The sequence below is a fragment of the Rattus rattus genome, chromosome 18 (assembly GCF_011064425.1).
Source record: "Rattus rattus isolate New Zealand chromosome 18, Rrattus_CSIRO_v1, whole genome shotgun sequence".
NCBI classification, from domain to species: Eukaryota; Metazoa; Chordata; class Mammalia; order Rodentia; family Muridae; genus Rattus; species Rattus rattus.
The window spans coordinates 42,188,277-42,206,951 of NC_046171.1; the positions used below are offsets into that span (position 1 = coordinate 42,188,277).

General features: G+C 46.9%; 1 protein-coding gene across 1 annotated transcript in view; it reads left to right on the forward strand.

The window, feature by feature from the left end:
* LOC116887091 (sorting nexin-3) overlaps window positions 1-18,114 on the forward strand; it is a 32,855-nt gene extending 14,741 nt beyond the window's left edge. Inside the window, exons 2-4 of the mRNA XM_032888602.1 lie at window positions 8,427-8,522; window positions 15,381-15,505; window positions 17,387-18,114. Of these exons, the coding sequence (XP_032744493.1) occupies window positions 8,427-8,522; window positions 15,381-15,505; window positions 17,387-17,492 (327 nt within the window). The 3' untranslated portion in view covers window positions 17,493-18,114. The remainder of the gene's footprint in view (window positions 1-8,426; window positions 8,523-15,380; window positions 15,506-17,386) is intronic.
* The last annotated feature ends 561 nt before the right edge of the window (window positions 18,115-18,675 follow it).

The following is an 18,675-nucleotide window of genomic DNA, read 5'->3' on the forward strand; positions in this document are numbered from 1 at the left end:
ATACCTTGGCCTAGTCACAATCTCCATTTCAAAGGTTCTTCAGACTGAAAGCCTATTCTTCATTTAAGTGACTTCTCTGCAGCCATAGTCAGGAGTTCATCTGGGTTATAGGCCACATCTCTGCTTAGTCATGCAGTTGGGGTTGGGTGCCCTAGGCATCAAAAGTACTGCAGGGAGAGGTGGTCGCCGAGCACGGCAGCTTAGCCTTTATCTCTAGAGCAGATACCCGGAGAGAACTGTTGAGCGGGGCCTGGAGTGGGCATCGCTTACACCACCTAGGACTGGCTGAATAGATGTGCTCTGTTGAGTGTACTTTTGATGTTGTTGCCAGTCTTTTCAAATGCACACGTGACACTGTCTGAGGAAACACTAGAAACACCTGGTAAACATTTTTCCTCCTATCTTTTGTTAAGCTATATTCAGTTGATTGCATTTTAAAGCTCGGCTTTCTCCGTGGTATCAGCGATAATCAGGTTACATACAGGGTGCATGTGAGCTGCTAACTTTGATAGGTTAAGGCTAATGATGGGCAGCTTACTGTGCCTAGGCTTGAAGGGAGTCCTGAGGGTCTTACCAGATGATTCATAGTTCAGTCCAGGAGGAGAAAAAGAAAGGCTGAGTTTTATTTTTCTGTAAGTAGCAAATTAAGCATGCAGGCTATAGAGATCTTTCCTAACATTGCTTCTGGTGTTTAAAAGTACACCACCAGCAGTAAGGTGGCCCCACACTTCTGGGTTTTGTTCTAGTTGTCTTTTGGTTTTTGAGACAGGTCATAGGTAGCCCATGCTGATCTCATACTTGCTGTGTTTCTGAGGAGTACCCTGAACCCTTTATCTATACCCTGCTCCCTCCCATGCACTGGGATCATGGGAGTGCACCCTTGTGCCGGCTTTGTTTTCGTTGTGTTCCATCGTTTCCTAATCTAGTCTTTCTCATGAGCTTAGAAGAATTCAGTTGTCAGTTGCAAGTGACTCGGCAAGAATGATACATTAGGATTGCACCCCTCAGGCCGCATTCCTTTTGGCCAGAGGTAGATATCCTTTCCTTTCTGCCAACTTGTCTAGAAGACCTCTTCATGTGTGTATGCTGAATCCACGGATTGTGACTGTGTATACAGTCTGTTGACTCACATAGTATTTGGCAGGCAGTGTCCCCTTTCTGCAGTAAAAACTGGTCTCTGTCTTAGTGGTAAAATCAGAAATCAGGCACACGGATTTTGTGGTGTAAATAATGAGTGAACCCAGGCTTAGCTTGTGGCCTGTGCTCAGTCCAGAGCACAGGTAAAAGGTACATTTTAGGCAAATTCACTCAATACATGAATTCCCAAGAAGCAGATTCCTATTGTCCTCTTACAGTTTTGTAACTCTTAAACTATGTAAAGGACAGGATTAGAGGAAGGGGAAACGATACGTGAAAGGGGAAGAAAAGACTGGGTGACCAGGCAGGTAATCTAGTGCTCACCTAGATACATAGAGCCCGGACGCAGGCCCCAGCTCTGGGAGGGAGAAAAAGAGGCAGAGGTTGGGGGATAGAGGTTGGGGGATCAGATAGAGGACTGGGGAGGAGACTGAAGGTTAACTACATTGGCTAGATCTGGCCACATAAAGACTGTCCTGTCATGGTATGAACCAAGCACCCTTCGAGCAGGTCAAGTGGGTCCTCAGAAAGCATTGGTCTCCCTGTCAAAACAAATGACGGTGGACTGGTCATGATGGGACAAAGCCACCGTCGATTATTGATTATAGCTCAAATGGCTGCCCCTGAACCTTTTGTTGTTGTTGTTGTTGTTTTAAATGTAAGGAGGGCTGGAGTGAAAGCTCCGCAGTTAGGAGCATAGACTGCTCTTGCAGAGGACCTCTGCATTTGGATCCCAGCACTCATAGGGCAGCTTAGCAATGGCTCCACTCAGATGCAGGGTGCCTCGGTCAGGATTCCTATTCCTGTACAACCATCACAACCAGGAAGCAAAGTTGGGGGAGGGCGGTTGCTTCTTCAGCTCACACTTCCACACTGCTGTTCATCACCAAAGGAAGTCAGGACTGGAACTCACGCAGGGCAGGAAGCAGGAGCTGATGCAGAGGCCATGGAGAGATGTCACTTACTGGCTTGCTTCCCCTGGCTTGCTCAGCTTGCTCTCTATAGAACCCAGGACCACGAGCCCAGGGACGGCACCACCCACAATGGGCTGGGTCCTCCCCCTTGATCACTAGGTGAGAAGACTTACAGCTGGGACTCATGAAGGCATTTCCACAACTGAGGCTTCTTCCTCTGTGATAGCTCCAGCTTGTGTCGAGTTAACACAGAACCAGCCAGGACACAGGGGATCCATCATCCTCTGACCTCTGCAGGCACCTGGGCAGTTGTGCACACATGGACATGGATGTACGTGGTTATATACATTAGATTTAAAGGCTTTTTGGTGGCTGGTTTTTTTTGTTTTGTTTTGTTTTGTTTTGTTTTGTTTTTCAAGACAGGATTTCTCTGTGTAGTACTGGAACTCTGTAGACCAGGCTGGACTTGAACTCACAGAGATCTGCCTGCCTCTGCCTCTCAAGTGCTGAGATTAAGGGCCTGTGCCCTCGCTGCCCATCCAAAATAAGAGTCAAACAATTATTTTTACTTTTATTACTATGGGTGTTAAGTCTATATGTATGACTTTGCGTGTGGTGCCTCTGGAGGCCAGAATATAGTGTTGTATCCCCTGGAACGAGTATAGACTGTTGTGGTCTTCCATGTTGGCACTGAGACTCTAATGTGGCTCTTGGAGCGCGGCCTGGGCTCTTAACCACCAAGCCATTGCTCAGGCCCCAAGTTCTTAAATATTTAATACACGTTTGTCGTGACAATTCTGGAGTTTGGTCTCTTTAGACCAAGCATCAGAATGTGTTTCTGTTTGATTACGTGGGGATACGGGGCTGCTGGGAGCTTACCGCAGCAGCAGACGCTCATGTTTAGCCTAACTCAGTTCCCACTGTGAGAAACCAGACCTGGGGCGGCTTGAAGGGAGAGTGAAGGCACAGCTGTAGTTACCCGCGTCGTTACTGGCTCGCTCCCTCTAGTTAGCCACTCTCAACAGGAACTCCAGTGGTCTTTCTCTTACAACGTGGGAATTACTGCCTTTTAAGTTATTGCAAAAGACTTACAAAATATGTTGCTAACTTGGAGAAAATAGAGGGAAACAACATCCAGAGTATTGAGTTACACTGTAACTCTGTTTCTCTTTGCTGCCTGTTCCCATCTGCAATGTTTTACAGCGCACAGGTCAGCAAGTAAAACAGACCCACAGGCGACCTCCCCTTGTCCTCCAGACCCGGCTCCCCCTGAGCCACATCCTCTCTTCCTACAAACATCTCAGCATTGGAACTGAGGAGGTGGCTCAGAGGGCCCAGTGCTTGCTGTAGAGGGCGAGAACCTGGGATCAGATCCCAGCACCAGTGTGAGAAAGAGCTGGCCTTGGTGACACAGTCCTGTGACCCCAGCACTGACTTGATCCAAGCACAAGCATATCCTGGAGGGTTTCTGCCTCCCGTCTTGCCAGTCAGAAATCTCCAGGCCTCAGTGAAAGACCTGTCTCAGTAAACTACATGTGTATTGCTCTATGCACGTGCATGTATGCGTGCGTGGTGTGCTCACGTGTGACGGTGCAGGTGTGCAGACCAGACACAGCCTGTGGGAATCTCAGTAAACTACATGTGTATTACTCTATGCATGTGCATGTATGCATACATGGTGTGCTCACATGTGACGGTGCAGGTGTGCAGACCAGTCACAGCCTGTGGGAATCACTTCTCCATCCATCATGTGGGTCCCAGGAATCAACATGAGGTCATGAGGCTGGGCTGGCAGCTGCCCCTACCCAATGAGCCATCTAGTCAGTTCATGTGCACCGGTTAGCTTAGCTCTCAGGAGGCTGCTGCAGGAATAGGAGAATTCAGGGGCATCCCAGGGTTACAGACTGGTTAGAGGCTAGCCAGGACTATGTAGGGAACATCTGTCTCAGAACAACAAAAATTTTTACATAATGATATATCAGCTAAATGTGATGTTTGGATACACTTTGGAATAAAGTCTAAATAGATCTGAAACATTTTTTCCTGATAAAAACATTCAAAATGATTTCGCATAGTTCTTTGAAGTATTAGACGTTGTATCTAGTCACCCTGCCTCGCAGTGTTGGCTGAGCGGCTCCGCCTGCCCTGCTCCCGATGGGGCGTCTTCATCTTTCTTCCTAAGCACCCCCACCACACAGCATGCACACCAGGTCCTTCAGCTTTCCTGGAGACACCGTATCATCCAGAGACTGTGGAGTCGCCCTGTGCTCTCCCACAGGACTGCCGTTGGTTCTCAGCACCACATCGTGCAGCTCACAGCTAACTGCCTGTGACTGCAGCGCCAGGGCACGCACGCACAAAGAGTGGCAGCGCTGAGAGCTCTGAGGGGAGAACACATGGCCAGCCTGGGCTGTGTAAAGTGAGACCCTGTCACAGTTGTCATTGTCCTGGTCAAATTGCTCAGTTAGTTTCTTGCTTTTGTTGTTTATTTGTTTCATTTTTTTGGGTGTATGGCTGGTTTAATGTAGGGGAGGGATATAAATGCGTTGTGGGGAGGGTACTGAGGCCAGTCCCAGGGCTTTGCGTATATTAGTCAAGGCCCCATTGATGATGAACTAAACTCCAAGTCCTGTTCATGGTGTTTGAACCACACAAACTCAGATTTTTATATCATTTCTATTTTCCTTGGTGTTTCTTGAGCTTCATGAGGGATTTACTGCATTTTATTCATTGTCTTAAATGATGATTCCATATTTAGCACTGTCGTTGTATAGATGCTTGGTGAATAATGGTCTGCCAAAGTTAGACAGTGGGTGAATATCCAGCCTCAGGCCCTTTTTACAAGCATTAGATCAGAAGTGGCCAGACAAGAGCTCACAACCACATAGTGGCAGCCAAGTAGTTCAGCCAAAGCAGGGTGGTTCTCTTTCACTCTTCAGCTAAGCTGAAGCGATCTTTAATGACAAGACAGCTTCTTTTAGACTTACTTTATGGGTGTGAGTGTTCCGTGTGTACGGTGTGTGGGTTAGTGTCACAGAGCTTAGAAGAGGACTTTGGGTCCTCTAGAGCTGGACTTACAGGCAGCTGTGAGCCACCATGTGGGTACTGGGGACCAAATCTGGTCCTATATAGCTGAGGGTGACTTTCTGATTCTCATACCTAATGCTGGCTTTGCTAGCTGCCCCTTAAATTAATTAGGAAAAACATTGACAGACACCCGCCGTCAAGCTCGGTATTCTAAATGTAATGGGGAAATAATATCCAAGTGTGTGTTTGTTCTTACAGTGCTAGAGAGTCTGCATACTGGGCAAGGGCTCTCCCGTCCACACATCCTAGCCCCAAGTCTCCTGCTAGACCTTGTCAGAACTCCAGTGTGGCACTTGTACAAGCAGAGAGATGATAGCTGAGAAACCTGACAGACCCTTTCAAACATAAACTACTAGCTAATACAGAAGGGCAGAGACTCCCTCACTCCCCACTCAGTTAGAGAGATTCGGATATAATCACGATTGTGTCAAAAGTTCAAAAGGGAAAATGGGAGGTAAAACGAGCCGAGCTGGCTCTCCCCTCAGCATTGTACCTGTTCGCTGGATATGTTGTTCGAGAGATTAACTTTACAGACTTCCGTACCCAGAAGTATGAAAATTCTTGGGGACCTCTTTTCACAGGCTTGATCTTAGCATACTGAATAAAGAGAGCAGCTAATCCCTTTTGTAAAGTAATTCGAGAGGAGGGAATTCAGAATGTAAAATCTCACCTGCAGAAAATACTCGGTGCTGTAAAGACCTTTCTATCTTTAGACACTTACAAAGACTTAATATTTTAATGCGGAAGGGTGAGCCTGGTTAAAAAGCCAATGGGTGAAATTAGAGAGAAATAATCCAGTGCTTTCTTTCTGGGAATTATCACCCTGCTCCCCAGGGGACCTGATTTTTTTCCTTCTGAGGAATGAGAATGCTTCTCTGTATAGCAAGCCAGCATCTCTTAAATGCAAGTTTGACTTTTAGTATAATAAGAGTCTTGTTAGGTGCAATTTTGCTCCTAGTCATTAATACAATGAACAAATGTTGTGGTTACCTGGGAAAGAAAACTCAAGTGCTTTTAAACCTCTTGTGAGATCTGGTTTCATGCTTGAAACCTATACACTGCTATGCCCAGTAGCATCTGTAGAAGGCTCCAGGCTTTAAGCTCTACAACATAGAAGTTAATACACTTTGGAAAAAATTGACACCACTACAAACTGAACTCAAGGTCCTGAATAGAAGGCATTCTTGTTTTTACTGGCGGCATTGAGGTTAAAGTGAGTAGAGCGTTCACAGCAGCAGCCGCTGAGCACTGCCTGACCCACAGCAGGAAGCGCTCTCCTCCATGTGCCTTTCAGTTTTCCCTTCTCAGCTCCCCAAGTGCAGAATAACATTCAGAATAACTCAGAATAACCACTGAGATGGCTCAGTGGTTAAGAGCACTGGCTGCTCTTCCAGAGGTCCTGAGTTCAAATCCCAGCAACCACATGGTGGCTCACAACCATCTGTAATAAGATCTGATGCCCTCTTCTGGTGTGTCTGAAGACAGCTACAGTGTATTCATATAAATATAATAAATCATTTAAAAAAAGAATAAAATTCACCTGAGAGAGTCGGTAGTATTCAGTGGATTCTCATAGAGCCTGGCGTTTGCTGCATGACGTCATTTCTAAGCTCGACAGTAAACTGTGACAGGGTGTCTCTGCGGAGCCCATGTTGGCTTAGCACTTGCTACCCCGCTTTGCCTCCAGAGTACAAGGACTATAATTCCTACATGCATATTAAAATATGTTCTTCAGCTAATGTCTTAAAATCATAAGTCATTTCCTTTCTTCTCTGCTAGGGATTGAATCCAGGGCCTTGGCTTTCCAGTTAAGCACTTTACTACTAAGCTGTACCCCCTCCCCACCCCCCAGCCAATTCTGGTTTGTATGTTTCCTAGCATTTATTTATTTGTGTATGAACACATGCACATGCCACAGTACCCATGTGGACGTCAGGAGAGCTAGCAGCACTTGGTTCTCGCCTTCTACCCTGTGAGTGTCAGAGATTGGGTTTATGCTTGACAGAAGGTGCCCCTTTCCCTGCTCTGGCCGTCATGACCCTCTTGTTACCTGGGTCAGGGGTGGTGGTGCCCATCTTTAATCTCAGTGCTCTTAGGAAGCAGAGGCAGGAGGATATCTGAGTTCAGGGTTAACCTGGTTTGCATAGTGACTTCCAGGATAGCCAGGGCCACATAGAGAGGCCTTGTCAGCCTCCTCCACACCCACCCAGAGTTGGCAGAAATAGCAGCAAGCAGAGTAGCCTGCAGTCCAGAAGTGGTGTGCATTGTGACTGACCTCTGCATACTCTGCACCACAGTCTCTCTCCGTGTGCCTTCTTCCCGTGAAGATCTGCATCTTTTAAAGATGTGTGTGAATGTGGGCATGCGTCCAGGAGTACAGTGGCCACAGAGACCAGAAGAAGGTATTGCATCTCTTAAAACACATTGCAAGTGGTTGTGAGCCATCCAGCATGGGTGCTGAAAACTGAACTTGGGTCCTGCAGAAGGACTTCCTCTTAGCTGCTGAGCCATCTCTCCAGCCCCTCAGTTACCTTTTTATGTTAGGAAGGTGGCTTTTGTTTTGCATGATTCCTAATTTTCTCCTAGTAATAAATAACACGCCCTGACCTTTTGGACATTGGTTAAAAAACCAATTAGGATAACATTTAGGGTTTAGGGAGATGCTCTGCAAATTAAGGTGCTTGCCGTGCAAGTGTGAATTCGGACTCTTAGAACCCGTGCTGAAAAGCTGGATGACATGGTAGCAGGCCTCACAGTCCCAGCTTTCCTACTGCAGGATGAGAAGGGGAGCTGCAGGACTCACCCAGAACTGGCAGGCCAGACAGAGAGGAATACACAGCTTAGCAGCTAAAACAAGACACCATACTTCAAAACGTGGTAGAGGGAAAAAACTAACTCAGTGCTGTACTCAGGCCTCCACGTGCACAGCCACACCCCCTCTCACACGTGCGCATGCAAGAGAAGTGAATTTCAAAGGAGAAAACAAAAGAAAAAGTTGTATTTTTGGACTGGAAATGAGTCTCAGGTTAGTGTCAGGAGCCACTGCTCCAACCCTAGCATTGCAAAAAAGAAAAAAGAAAAAAAGAGTTATCACTGGCCAGGGCAGGATGAGAGCAAGCTCAAGGCCAGCCTGGACTACAGAGTGAGGGTAGTCAAGGCCTGGGTAATAGCTTAGTGGCTTTGTGGTGTTTGTACAGTAACCGCTTTGTCACCTTACCAGTATGGCGGCATCTTTCTGCCTTCCCGGACGTCTCAGTGTGCTTTAACTAGTGCCTGTTTTGATTTCAGACAAATCTTCCTATCTTCAAGCTGAAGGAATCTACTGTTAGAAGAAGATACAGTGACTTTGAGTGGCTTCGAAGTGAACTAGAGAGAGAGAGCAAGGTAAGACTATGTTTTTCTGACTTACCGAGTAACCTTAAAGGAAAAACATGCCATTCTAACTGAAGATCTCCAGAATGTGTCTTAAAACGGGCGAGAGCCAGTACAGGGCTCGTGTGAACCGGTCCCTCTCAAGCTGCACCCGAGTAGAGGACAGTGGTCCTCACAGTTCAGAGCTCTTGTCCTTTTCTGCTCAGTCGTGCAGGGGACATTTGAACAGCACTTGACAGGCCTTCCTTCCAGCTGTTGTTGCTTCCTCTTTCTCAAGGTATATGTATGTGTGTCCAGTTTTGTTTAACTCATAATCTGCATTTTATATTCTCCTGCATGTATGTAGAAGTTTCATAAACTGGTGATCTCATTGTTTGATACAGCGATGTTCTTCAGATAAGCTGTGGGTGGGTAGAGGAGACTGATTGGCCATAGGGTGTGCTCCTGTGATGACCAGGAGTGAAGACACCTTCGAATGTCTACCTCTATCACTCTCCACTTTACTTTTGAGACAGGGTCTCTCACTGAATCTGAAGTTTGCCGGCTCAGCTGGACTGGCTGGCCAGCAAGGCCTCGGGCCACTTCATCCACCCCAGGGTTTGGAGCTCTCTGCACTGCCACTTCCTGGTTTAATGTGGGTGCTTGGAATCTGAACTCGGGTTCTCATGCTACACTTTTAGCCCTTAGATCTTGTTCGGGTGTGTGTGTGAGTGTGTGAACAGTCGTATGTCATCACATCAAGTCCATGTGATGTTGGGGATCGTGCATGTGAGGGAGCCACACAGACTGAGCCACATCCCCAGCCTAGAGTTGACGTGATGACCGTGGTCCACTGCTACTGCACTGCTGCTGTGCTTTGAGAGACACTACTCTATATACCTTGCCAAGAGTGGTCTTTTCTTAGAAGGAAACTGTGAGGTCATTTTGTAACTAGAATTTAGTAGAAAGAAGTTGACTGATGTAGATGGAAGATCGTGTTATTTTTCGAAGCTCAGTAAAACAGAAATGAAAGGGAAATAACTATCCAGGGAAAGATGGCCAGACGAAAGACAAGCATCGTGCATAAGCCATGCTGCCCTCAGAACCGTACTTCAGGTAAAGCTGGCCTTCCTGAGCCATGTGGGGAAGAGCCCTGAAAGTGGGAGAGGAAGCAGAGAGCAAAGATAGGCGGGCACGTCTGGCTGCAGTCTTCACATCTCATGGTCGAGTTAGTCTGCAAGCATGAGATTCACTCTGTCACTCTAGGAGACACAGGAGCAGCTCTGGCTGCATGAAGATCCTGTTTAAGGCTCTCGCATTCTGTTAGAGAAGCTGCAGTGGTGGAGAGAAGGAAGGAACCTTGTCTCAGAAGGAGCACATCTGCCAGCGTAACTATAAATCTATGAAGCTGTGACAGGATTCTCAACGGAGGTCTGTATGCCCTTAGCAGATCCGAGCCCCAGGGTCAGAACGTGCTTGATGGTATATTGAGCATGGATCTGTTCTCCTGGATACCAAGCACGTACTTGAAGGACGTAGCAGTTAAACCTGGAGGGGCTGGGCCATAGAATGCCTGAGAAATCTTATATAGTACATTGCTTTTGGGCTGTGCACACAGACAAGCAGAGTGTGAGGAGTTTAAAAACTAACCCATGTTTTTATAGGAGACTAGTTTATGGCACAGATAACATGAGTGGGGACCAGAATGTATCTCAGTGGCAGAGTACACATTTAACATGTACCAAACCATACCCGTCTTTACAGAACCACAGCATAACACCCGTCAATGGATAGGTGAATTCAGTTAAAGACTTTGAAAATCTGGACAGTAATGACGAATACAATATGTGGCTGCTGGTAATTGTAGCTAGAAGATCTAACTGTATAAAACAGTGGGAAATAAAATAAAGCCAGGCCTGGTGGCCACGCCTTTAATCGCAGGAGACAGAGGCAGGAGGGTCTCTGAGTTCAGGCTAGTCAGTTCCAGGGCAGCTAGGGTTACGAAGAGAAACCCTGTCTCAAAAGGCAAGCAAACGTATGTGTGCGTGTGTGTGTGCGTGCGTGTGTGTGTTAAAAATAAAACAAATTGAACAATTTAGGAAAATAAAGGAATTTTAATGACTATGAAGAAGTATTTTGATAGACTGCATTATTTTTCCGAACATAGCTTATATGCTACACTGGAATGTTTAAAATGATTTATTTTTATCTTATGGGCATTGGTGTTTTGCCTGCAAGTATGTATTGTGTATGAGGGTGTTGGATCCTCTTAGAACTGGAATTACAGACAATTGTGAGCAGCCATGTGGGTGCTAGGAATTAAACCTGGTCCTGGAAGAGCACCACTGAGTCACCTCTCTAGCTCCCGGAATGTTTAGTAAATGTTGCTGACTTTTCCCCCAGCATCTGCTTTGTTAACTTGCGAGCTACACAGTTAGTGATATATAATTCACCTAAGATGTTCAGAATTACACAGCTATAACCGTAGTTTAAGAACTCATTATCATCCATTACCGTTTTAAAGGAAACTTGCCGGCCTGCTGGAACATTCCCATAAGTAATCCTAGCACTCAGGCAACAGGCAGGGATACCGAAAGTTCCTGGCCCTGTAGGTTTACAGTTCCAGACCAGCTAGAGCAACACGTAGAGACCATCTCCAGAGAAAAGAAGGAAGAAAGGGGAAGGGGGAGAGAGTAAAAAGGAGTCCTGCGTCTCTGGGTTATAATGACCAGTTGCTTCCTCACTACCCTGTCAATCATTTGTGTGCTGTGCGGCCCTGACTGCAGAAATGGATACAGAACACCCCATGGCCTGTATGCCACTTCTCTCAGTACAGAACACCCCATGGCCTGTACGCCGCTTCTCTGTTTGCACGTTCTCAGGGTTTTATCCTATTGTAGCACGTATCACACTCGTGTGTGTGCATAGCAGGTATTTGAGGAGGCCAGAGTAGGGCATCTGCTCCTCTGAACTGGTGTGTGAGCTGCTGTGTGTGTGGTGGGAACAGAACCTGGGTCTCTGTAAGAGCTGCCGGTGCTCTTAACTGCTCCAGCTATTGTCGGGTTTTAGTGCAAAATAATAGCATGTTGTAGGAGATACCATTTTTATTTATCATTTTATTTGTATGGGTGTTTGCCTGCCTGTCTGTCTGTCTGTGCTCTGTGTGTGCAGAGAGACCAGAAGGTGTCAGGTGTCCTGAAACTGGAATTAGAGACAGTGTGAGCTGCCATGTGTATTCTGGAAATGGAACCTGGGTTCTCTGGAAGTTGGTGCTCTTAGCCAGCAAGCCATCTCTCCAGGTCGCACTGGTCACTGTCCTTCGTTATAGACGCTTAGGTTGTTACTGTTCTTGAGTAGACACCTGGGATTGTGTTGCCGAATCATATAACTTAGAATTTTGTTAATACTTTGAGTGTGTATGCATCCTGCACATGCGGACCTGCAGTGCCACAGAGGTGACGGGACAGCTCTCAGGAGTGAGCTCTCTTTTCACCCTGGAGACAATCAGTCGGCCTTGGCAGAAGTACCTTCACCCCGATCCATATTGCCAGCCAATAACTGCCTTGTGCTCTCTTTGAAAGTAAAGTTTGTGTAGCCCAGACGAGCATCCAGCTCTCCTTATAGCCCAGGTTGGCCTTTCATCTCCTGCGCCAATGTCGCAGTGTTTGCAGCCCAGGAATTTCTTTCCCACCCCTGCTAGCAGTGTGAGCATTCCGCTGCTCTCCTGTGCCGTGTTCATCACCCTTGGCCTTGTTGGTCGTGCAGGGAGTGGTGTCACTGATTTGGTTCTCTTTGGTGGCTAACATTGCTGCTGACCTTTCCGTCTTCTCATTGGCTGTGTGTGCTCTTCGGAGATGGTTTGCCTGTTTGATTGGGTTGCCTTTTTATTACATCATGTTGTCTAAAATGTAAAGCAGTGCTCAAGGTTCATATACCTGCTTTGCAGTCTTCGTGAACCATTTTACTGTGTGCTCATGGACTGTAAGCATCTTAGGCGTCCAGCCTCTTTGGAAATTTACTCACATCACTGGAAAGCAGCACACATGGTCATTCTGTTACATATTTGTTCTTTAGTGAAGGCCTAAGCTAGAAACTAAGTGACATTCGGTCTGTTTGTCATCGTGGCTTGAGTCTTTAGCTTTCGGTATTACACTCTGCAGACATCTTCTTACCCACAAAGAAACAAATACGAGAAGTGTCTGTCTACTCTAGACAGGGTCTCATGAAGTCTAGGCTGACCTCAAACTGTGTAGCCCTGAGGTCCTTTCTTCCTGCTTCTACATGTTGAAATTACGGGTGTGGCTGCAGATTGATAAGGAGAATTCTGATTGACTGAATGTCCAGTCAGTGGAGAGCTTGCCTGATGCAGAGCCCCAAGCTTTCGCTTCCCCGCACTGCACCTACCCGGCTTGATGGTACCTGCAGGGCGTCCCAGCATAGGAGGACCAGAAGGGAAGGTCATCCTTAGCTACACAGTGAATTTGAGGCCATCTGTGCTGCCTACGAGACCTCGTCTCAAACGAGGTAAAGGAATTCTAGTTAACTCTTCTCTTAGTACTTAAGAACTGCTGGGTGTGACGCGCTGGGACGCCCAGCAGACGAAGGCTGAGCTCACCAGGGAAGGACGAATGACGTCTGTGAGTCGGCTACGTGTGCGCCATTAGGAGTGTGCGCGTACTTACGCACATATACACACGAGTAAGTCAGCAGGCGTAGCAACGCTTTCTTAGTTTATTGATGTTTAAGAGGCTCTTTGCTAGGTAAGCCATTCGTGACTTGTGTGGGTACCAAATGTCCATTCTAGGGACTGTTTTGAACATTGTGAGGAAGAATAGGCATCCACAGAAAGCAAAGCATCTAATGGTGGTCAGAGTTTGGGATCCCAGGTGGAGGGGGTCATAAGTTCAAGGTTATCCTCAGCTATAGAACAAGCGCAAGGGTAGCCTGGGCTACATGGCATTTTATCTCGGATGATTATTTAGTACACTGGTTCTATTGTTTTTGCTTGAGGTGGGTGGTTTTGTTTTGATTTTAAATTTTCTTTGTATGCTAGGGAAGGCATCTAAGTCCCTCAGAGCATCTTAGGTGTCCAGCTGTAGAGTAGAGCTGCCATGTGCCTTCTGGGAGTTAGACCTGGGTCCTCCGTGAGAGCAGCCAGTGCTCGGTGCTTGTACCTGTCGAGCATCTCTCCACCTTGTTTGATTCTTTTTCAAGGCAGGGTTTCTCTGTGTAGCCCTGGCTGTCCTGGAACTCAGTATGTAGACCAGGCTGGCCTCACTACAGAGACCTGACAGACTCTGTCTCCTGAGTGCTGGGATTAAAGGTGTGTGTCGGCTCCACACCCAGCCTTTTTTTCCTTAATAGATGGTTTTGTAAGTGTGATGTTCTTCCTCCCTGCCAGGTGCTGTGAGGACTGTGGGACCAGGGCCTTTCCCTACTGTAAAGTCTCTGCGGGTTTAACATTTAGTTTGACAAATTGCCAGTATGGGAAAGAGCTATGTTGGTTCTAAGACAGACTTCTGGAATAAATCCTTTTGTCTTAATTATTGGAGAGCGAAACTAGGAAGGGATTGCAAAGTTTATCTTGTGCATCTGGTTTCTTGTTTATTTCCTTGATGCTGCTCCCCCACTTATCTGTGTGCCGTCGAACTGGTCCTTTTCTTTTTAACTCCACTGAGTTACTATTTTAGGGTAAATTTGTAAAGGAACAGCCTGCTGCAGAGCACATGTCTACAGTGCTGTCCCTGCAGAGCCAGGGCAGGGAGTGGAAGTCCAAGGGCTACGTGAGAAGGACCTGAGCTCCTGGGTGGGGCCTGCTTCAAGTCACCATGGCAACAGCAGGAGTGTTTTGGTAGTGACTTTTAAGACAGGGTCCCCTATAGCCCAGGCTAGCCTCAAACTGGTTGTGGTAGCTGAGGTCAGCCTTGAATCCTTGATCTGCATCAGTTCCCTTGCTTGCCTAACGTGCACAAGGCCTTGGATGAAATCCCAGCTCCTGCCTGTGAAGGAGGCCGCTCAGCTCGGGCGTGAGAGCCTAGGACAGACAAAGGAACTGAATTGTATCGCTAGGTGCTGCCTAAAGGAACCAAATGTTTGTTTTAGAAAATTCCCAGACGGGGAAGCTGAGCCCACATTACAGTGGGTGGGAAGGACTGGGATATTCTGTAAGTGGGAAAGAAGAAATGATAGTTTTTGGAGAAGGAAGAGGAAGTTTGGGGAAATTGATGGCTCATTAGAAGAGTGGCCAGGGTACTGATGATGGGCTCCCTCACACACAAGTCAGACCTGCAGCTCCCCGGGTCAGGATTCTGACACCAGCTACACCGCCGTCTGTGGAAAGGACATTTTGTTCTTCAGCTGCGGCTTGAGTTTGGTCAGTGCGATGAAGCATTGTCCTACCCACTTAGAAGTGTTGAGGGGCCGGGAACCTTTGTCTCAGTGCCACATGACAGGATGTTGTCTTGTGTGCCGTTCTTCGTGTGACTTGTCCACAGCCACAGCTGCTCATCTTGCCTCGGAGCCCTGTCATTTACAGTGGCTGGTGTGTCCCCTTGGCTTACAGTGCGGAGAATTGAGCCTGGGCCGCACTCTTGCTACCTTGGTCTCCATACACCACACTTGACACTTGACTTCCATGTTTTATTTAGTGTGTGTGTGTGTGTGTGTGTGTGTGTGTGTGTGTATGTGTAACACGAATGCCCTTCCATGTAAATGTGTGTGTGCAGCCACATGAGTGCTACACTGTACATTTGGAGGTCAAAGGACAGCGTATGAGCCTTGGTTCTCCTTCCGTGTGGGGCCAGGGCAGCTGTGCTCTGGTGGACGGGCTTGGCACTGCCACCTCACCCACTGGGTTGGCATCACCAGGACTCACTGTTCCTGTCATTTCAGGTTGTCGTTCCCCCACTCCCGGGGAAAGCATTTTTGCGGCAGCTTCCTTTTAGAGGAGATGATGGAATATTTGATGATAATTTCATCGAGGAAAGGAAGCAAGGGCTGGAACAGTTCATAAACAAGTGAGTACTTTTACCCCTGTGGGGGCGGTGCTGTGAGGCACCAGATGACGGCTGGCCGGTTTTCATTTATTCAGTGTTTTATTTTGTGTGTGGGGATGCTTTGCCTGTCTGTGTTCCACACATGCTGGGAACCGAACCCAGGTCCTCTACGAGAGCGGCCAGTGCTCTTAACTCCTGACTACCTGTCATTTAAATGTTAGACTAAGTCCATTTCCAGTCTTTCTTGTACACTATTTAACTGAGCTGAAAGTGTCTCGTGCTGAACTCCATGATAAATGCTTTGAGTGGTGGAAGTGAGGGATTTCGTGTTGACCTAAGTTTTATATTTGCTGTTCTTGGATAATTTATGCAAATTACATTTAAAATTACATCATTCAGAAATAGCTTTGCTTGTGATTCTGATTTAAGGTATATTCTCATGTGGATAATAAAATGAACATTATATTTGCAATCATTTTGTTTGATTGTAGGTAGCAGTATTTATGTAAAGTGTATGTTAAATTTTTTTTTTTCATGGCAAAATGTTCTTTTTGAAAAAAAACTGCAGAATTTACGATTGTCTTTTAGTAGCTGTTGACTGATAAGCTCAAACCAGTACTATCCTCCCTCCCGCCCTCTTTTTCTTTCTCTCTTTCCTTCTCTAAGAAATGTGGCCCAGGCTGAGGAAGCTGAGAAGTGTTACAAGGTCACACCCACACTGCAGCTGGGGCTGCAGGGAGAAGGCGGGTGGAGAGAGAGAGACTCTCTCCGCTCAGGCACTGCTCACTGTTGTCCCTGAGCTGGGCCGCAGCAGTTCCCAGTCTTAGCCTTTGAGTAGCTGAGATTGCATCAGGCCCCTGGACCCGGGGTTGTGACTGTGTTCCAGTCTTGAGGTCTGCCCGATTAGTCAGATCTTAGAGAAGATGGTTGTGTGAGCTACACATTAATTTTAACAAATAATTTGGTATCTGTGAGAGGAACAAAAGCCTGTAACTTTATCTACTTAGCACAGAACCTTCATTTGTGCTTTTGTTTTTGTTGAAGACTGGACTCACTGTGTAGCCCAGGCTGGCCTTGCTCTCCCAGGGCACTTGAGATGGCAGGTGTCCAGCAGCAGGCCCCCCTGTGAGCATGCTCTGTGAGGAAGTGAGGCTAGGTGTGACGCACATGGCTCATTGCACGTCAGTCACGGAGGAGATGTAGATGGGGAAGGGGTGAGCAGAGCACCTAAGCACTGCACTGCTCCTTACTGAGCTTCCTGGGTTTCAGGTGAAACCCATGCCCTGCTGTGTTTGGTTTTCTCTCTCTCTCTCCTTGCCCACACTGGCCTCACACTCATTCACCTTGCTCAGCTTCTGTTCTGGAATTACAGGCATGGGCTGACACTCCTGGTTTGGATCCTGTAGGTTTTTAATAATACACGAACTATTTCACATGTAACAATAAAATGTAAGTTTCTTAGGCACGTACCAACTAATTAAGCTAACTCAATATGCATTCCAGAAATACTACGAAGTTTTAAAAGTTATTTTTACTTTTTATTATTACATTTACCCTGTGTGTGTGCTTGTGTGTGCATGCGTTTGTGTGCACGCCGCCAACCTCGATGCCTCTGTGAAGGATAGAAGATAATTTGCAGACTCATTTCTTTCCGTTTACTACATGAGGTCCTGAGGACCATACTGGTCATCAGACTTGGTGGAAAGTGCCCACCTTTATGAGCCAAAGGGAAAGGCCATTATCTAATAGCACAGCTTATGGGTAGTTCAGAGTAATGCTTGCATTTAGTAAATTGCACGTATGTTCTAGCTTTAAAGTGAGTTTATTTTGACCCCTCCCATCACCATCTTTAAGAAACAAGGGACTGAAATTTTGCTTTTTTTTTTTTTCTTTCATTTCCAGGGTCGCTGGTCATCCTCTGGCCCAGAATGAACGTTGTCTTCACATGTTTTTACAGGATGAAATCATAGATAAAAGCTATACTCCATCTAAAATAAGACATGCCTGAGTTTGGCAAGAAGAGGCAAACCCCGAGACCATGAATGATTCGTCCGCACCAATGAAGACGTTGTAACTAACTTAGCATGCTGCAGACACTGCTGTAACGAACACGCACGCCCTGGATGTACTAACACTCACGCTCCCTTTCATTCTGTCTGTTTGGCAAGACGTTCATTTGCTTTAGTGGAAACCCCCTCGCTTCTTCAGCCTTTCTAAGTAGCTCTTCCCGCCGTGTCCCTCCGCGTGCACTGTAGCCTCAGCCCTGTAGACCTGCAGTGTTCTGACTAAAGCTGCCGACTTGCTCGAATTTGCAGTTTCTGTGTCGTGTGCTTCTTGAATCTGATTGACTAGGATATTTCTCCCCACCCCTGATGTGTGATGTCACCACTTGGTCCTAATTTATGTGCAGGAGCACGACACCATTTGTCTCCAGTGCCACACATACGAGGTGTACTTTGTGTGCAGAATGTGTCTTCCTTCTAGCCTGTAATCCCCTTCACATGAGAGATTAATGAGGGAAATCTTTATATTCTGTATAAAACAAAATCAAATTTATATACTAAAATCATTTGTCTAAAATTTAAGTTGTTTTCAAATAAAAGTTGAAATGCATTTCTGCTCTGCTCTGACTGCATGGCCTCTAGAGCCTGACTTGTGTGGCTCTGTTGTGAAATCCCTCCCTCCTGTGCTGAGAGGGATTATATACTCAGTCTACGTCCATATCTCCATTCCTCTGTAAAGGGCAGTGGTATCAAATACACCGCCACCTTTCGAATGGGGCTTTAAACGCTGGGAGAGCTTCCTTGGCTTACTGCCTTGTTGGGAAGGACGTATGTTGACATATGCTGTGAGTCTGAGTCACTTTGGAAGACGTTTTAAGTTAGTCCCACGCCCTCTGTTCTCAGCAGCTGTTCCCCGGGGACCTGGGTGACCTGCTGGACATGGCCACGGTATAGTGAGCGGCGGGTGTCTGCTCTCCATGGTTTGCTTCGCACAGTTGGCGCGCTCCGTCCTTTGAGGAGAGAGGAGCACAGCCTCACAGCCTGAGGACATAAATCACAAGACCAGAAAACCTGTAGCTCCTTGCTCCGTGACGCGTTTGACCAGACTAATGCGACTGCAATGGCGTTTCCAGTTTGAACCTGGACATCGAGTGGTTTGGGACTCTGCTTCGAGTAGGTGTTAGATTC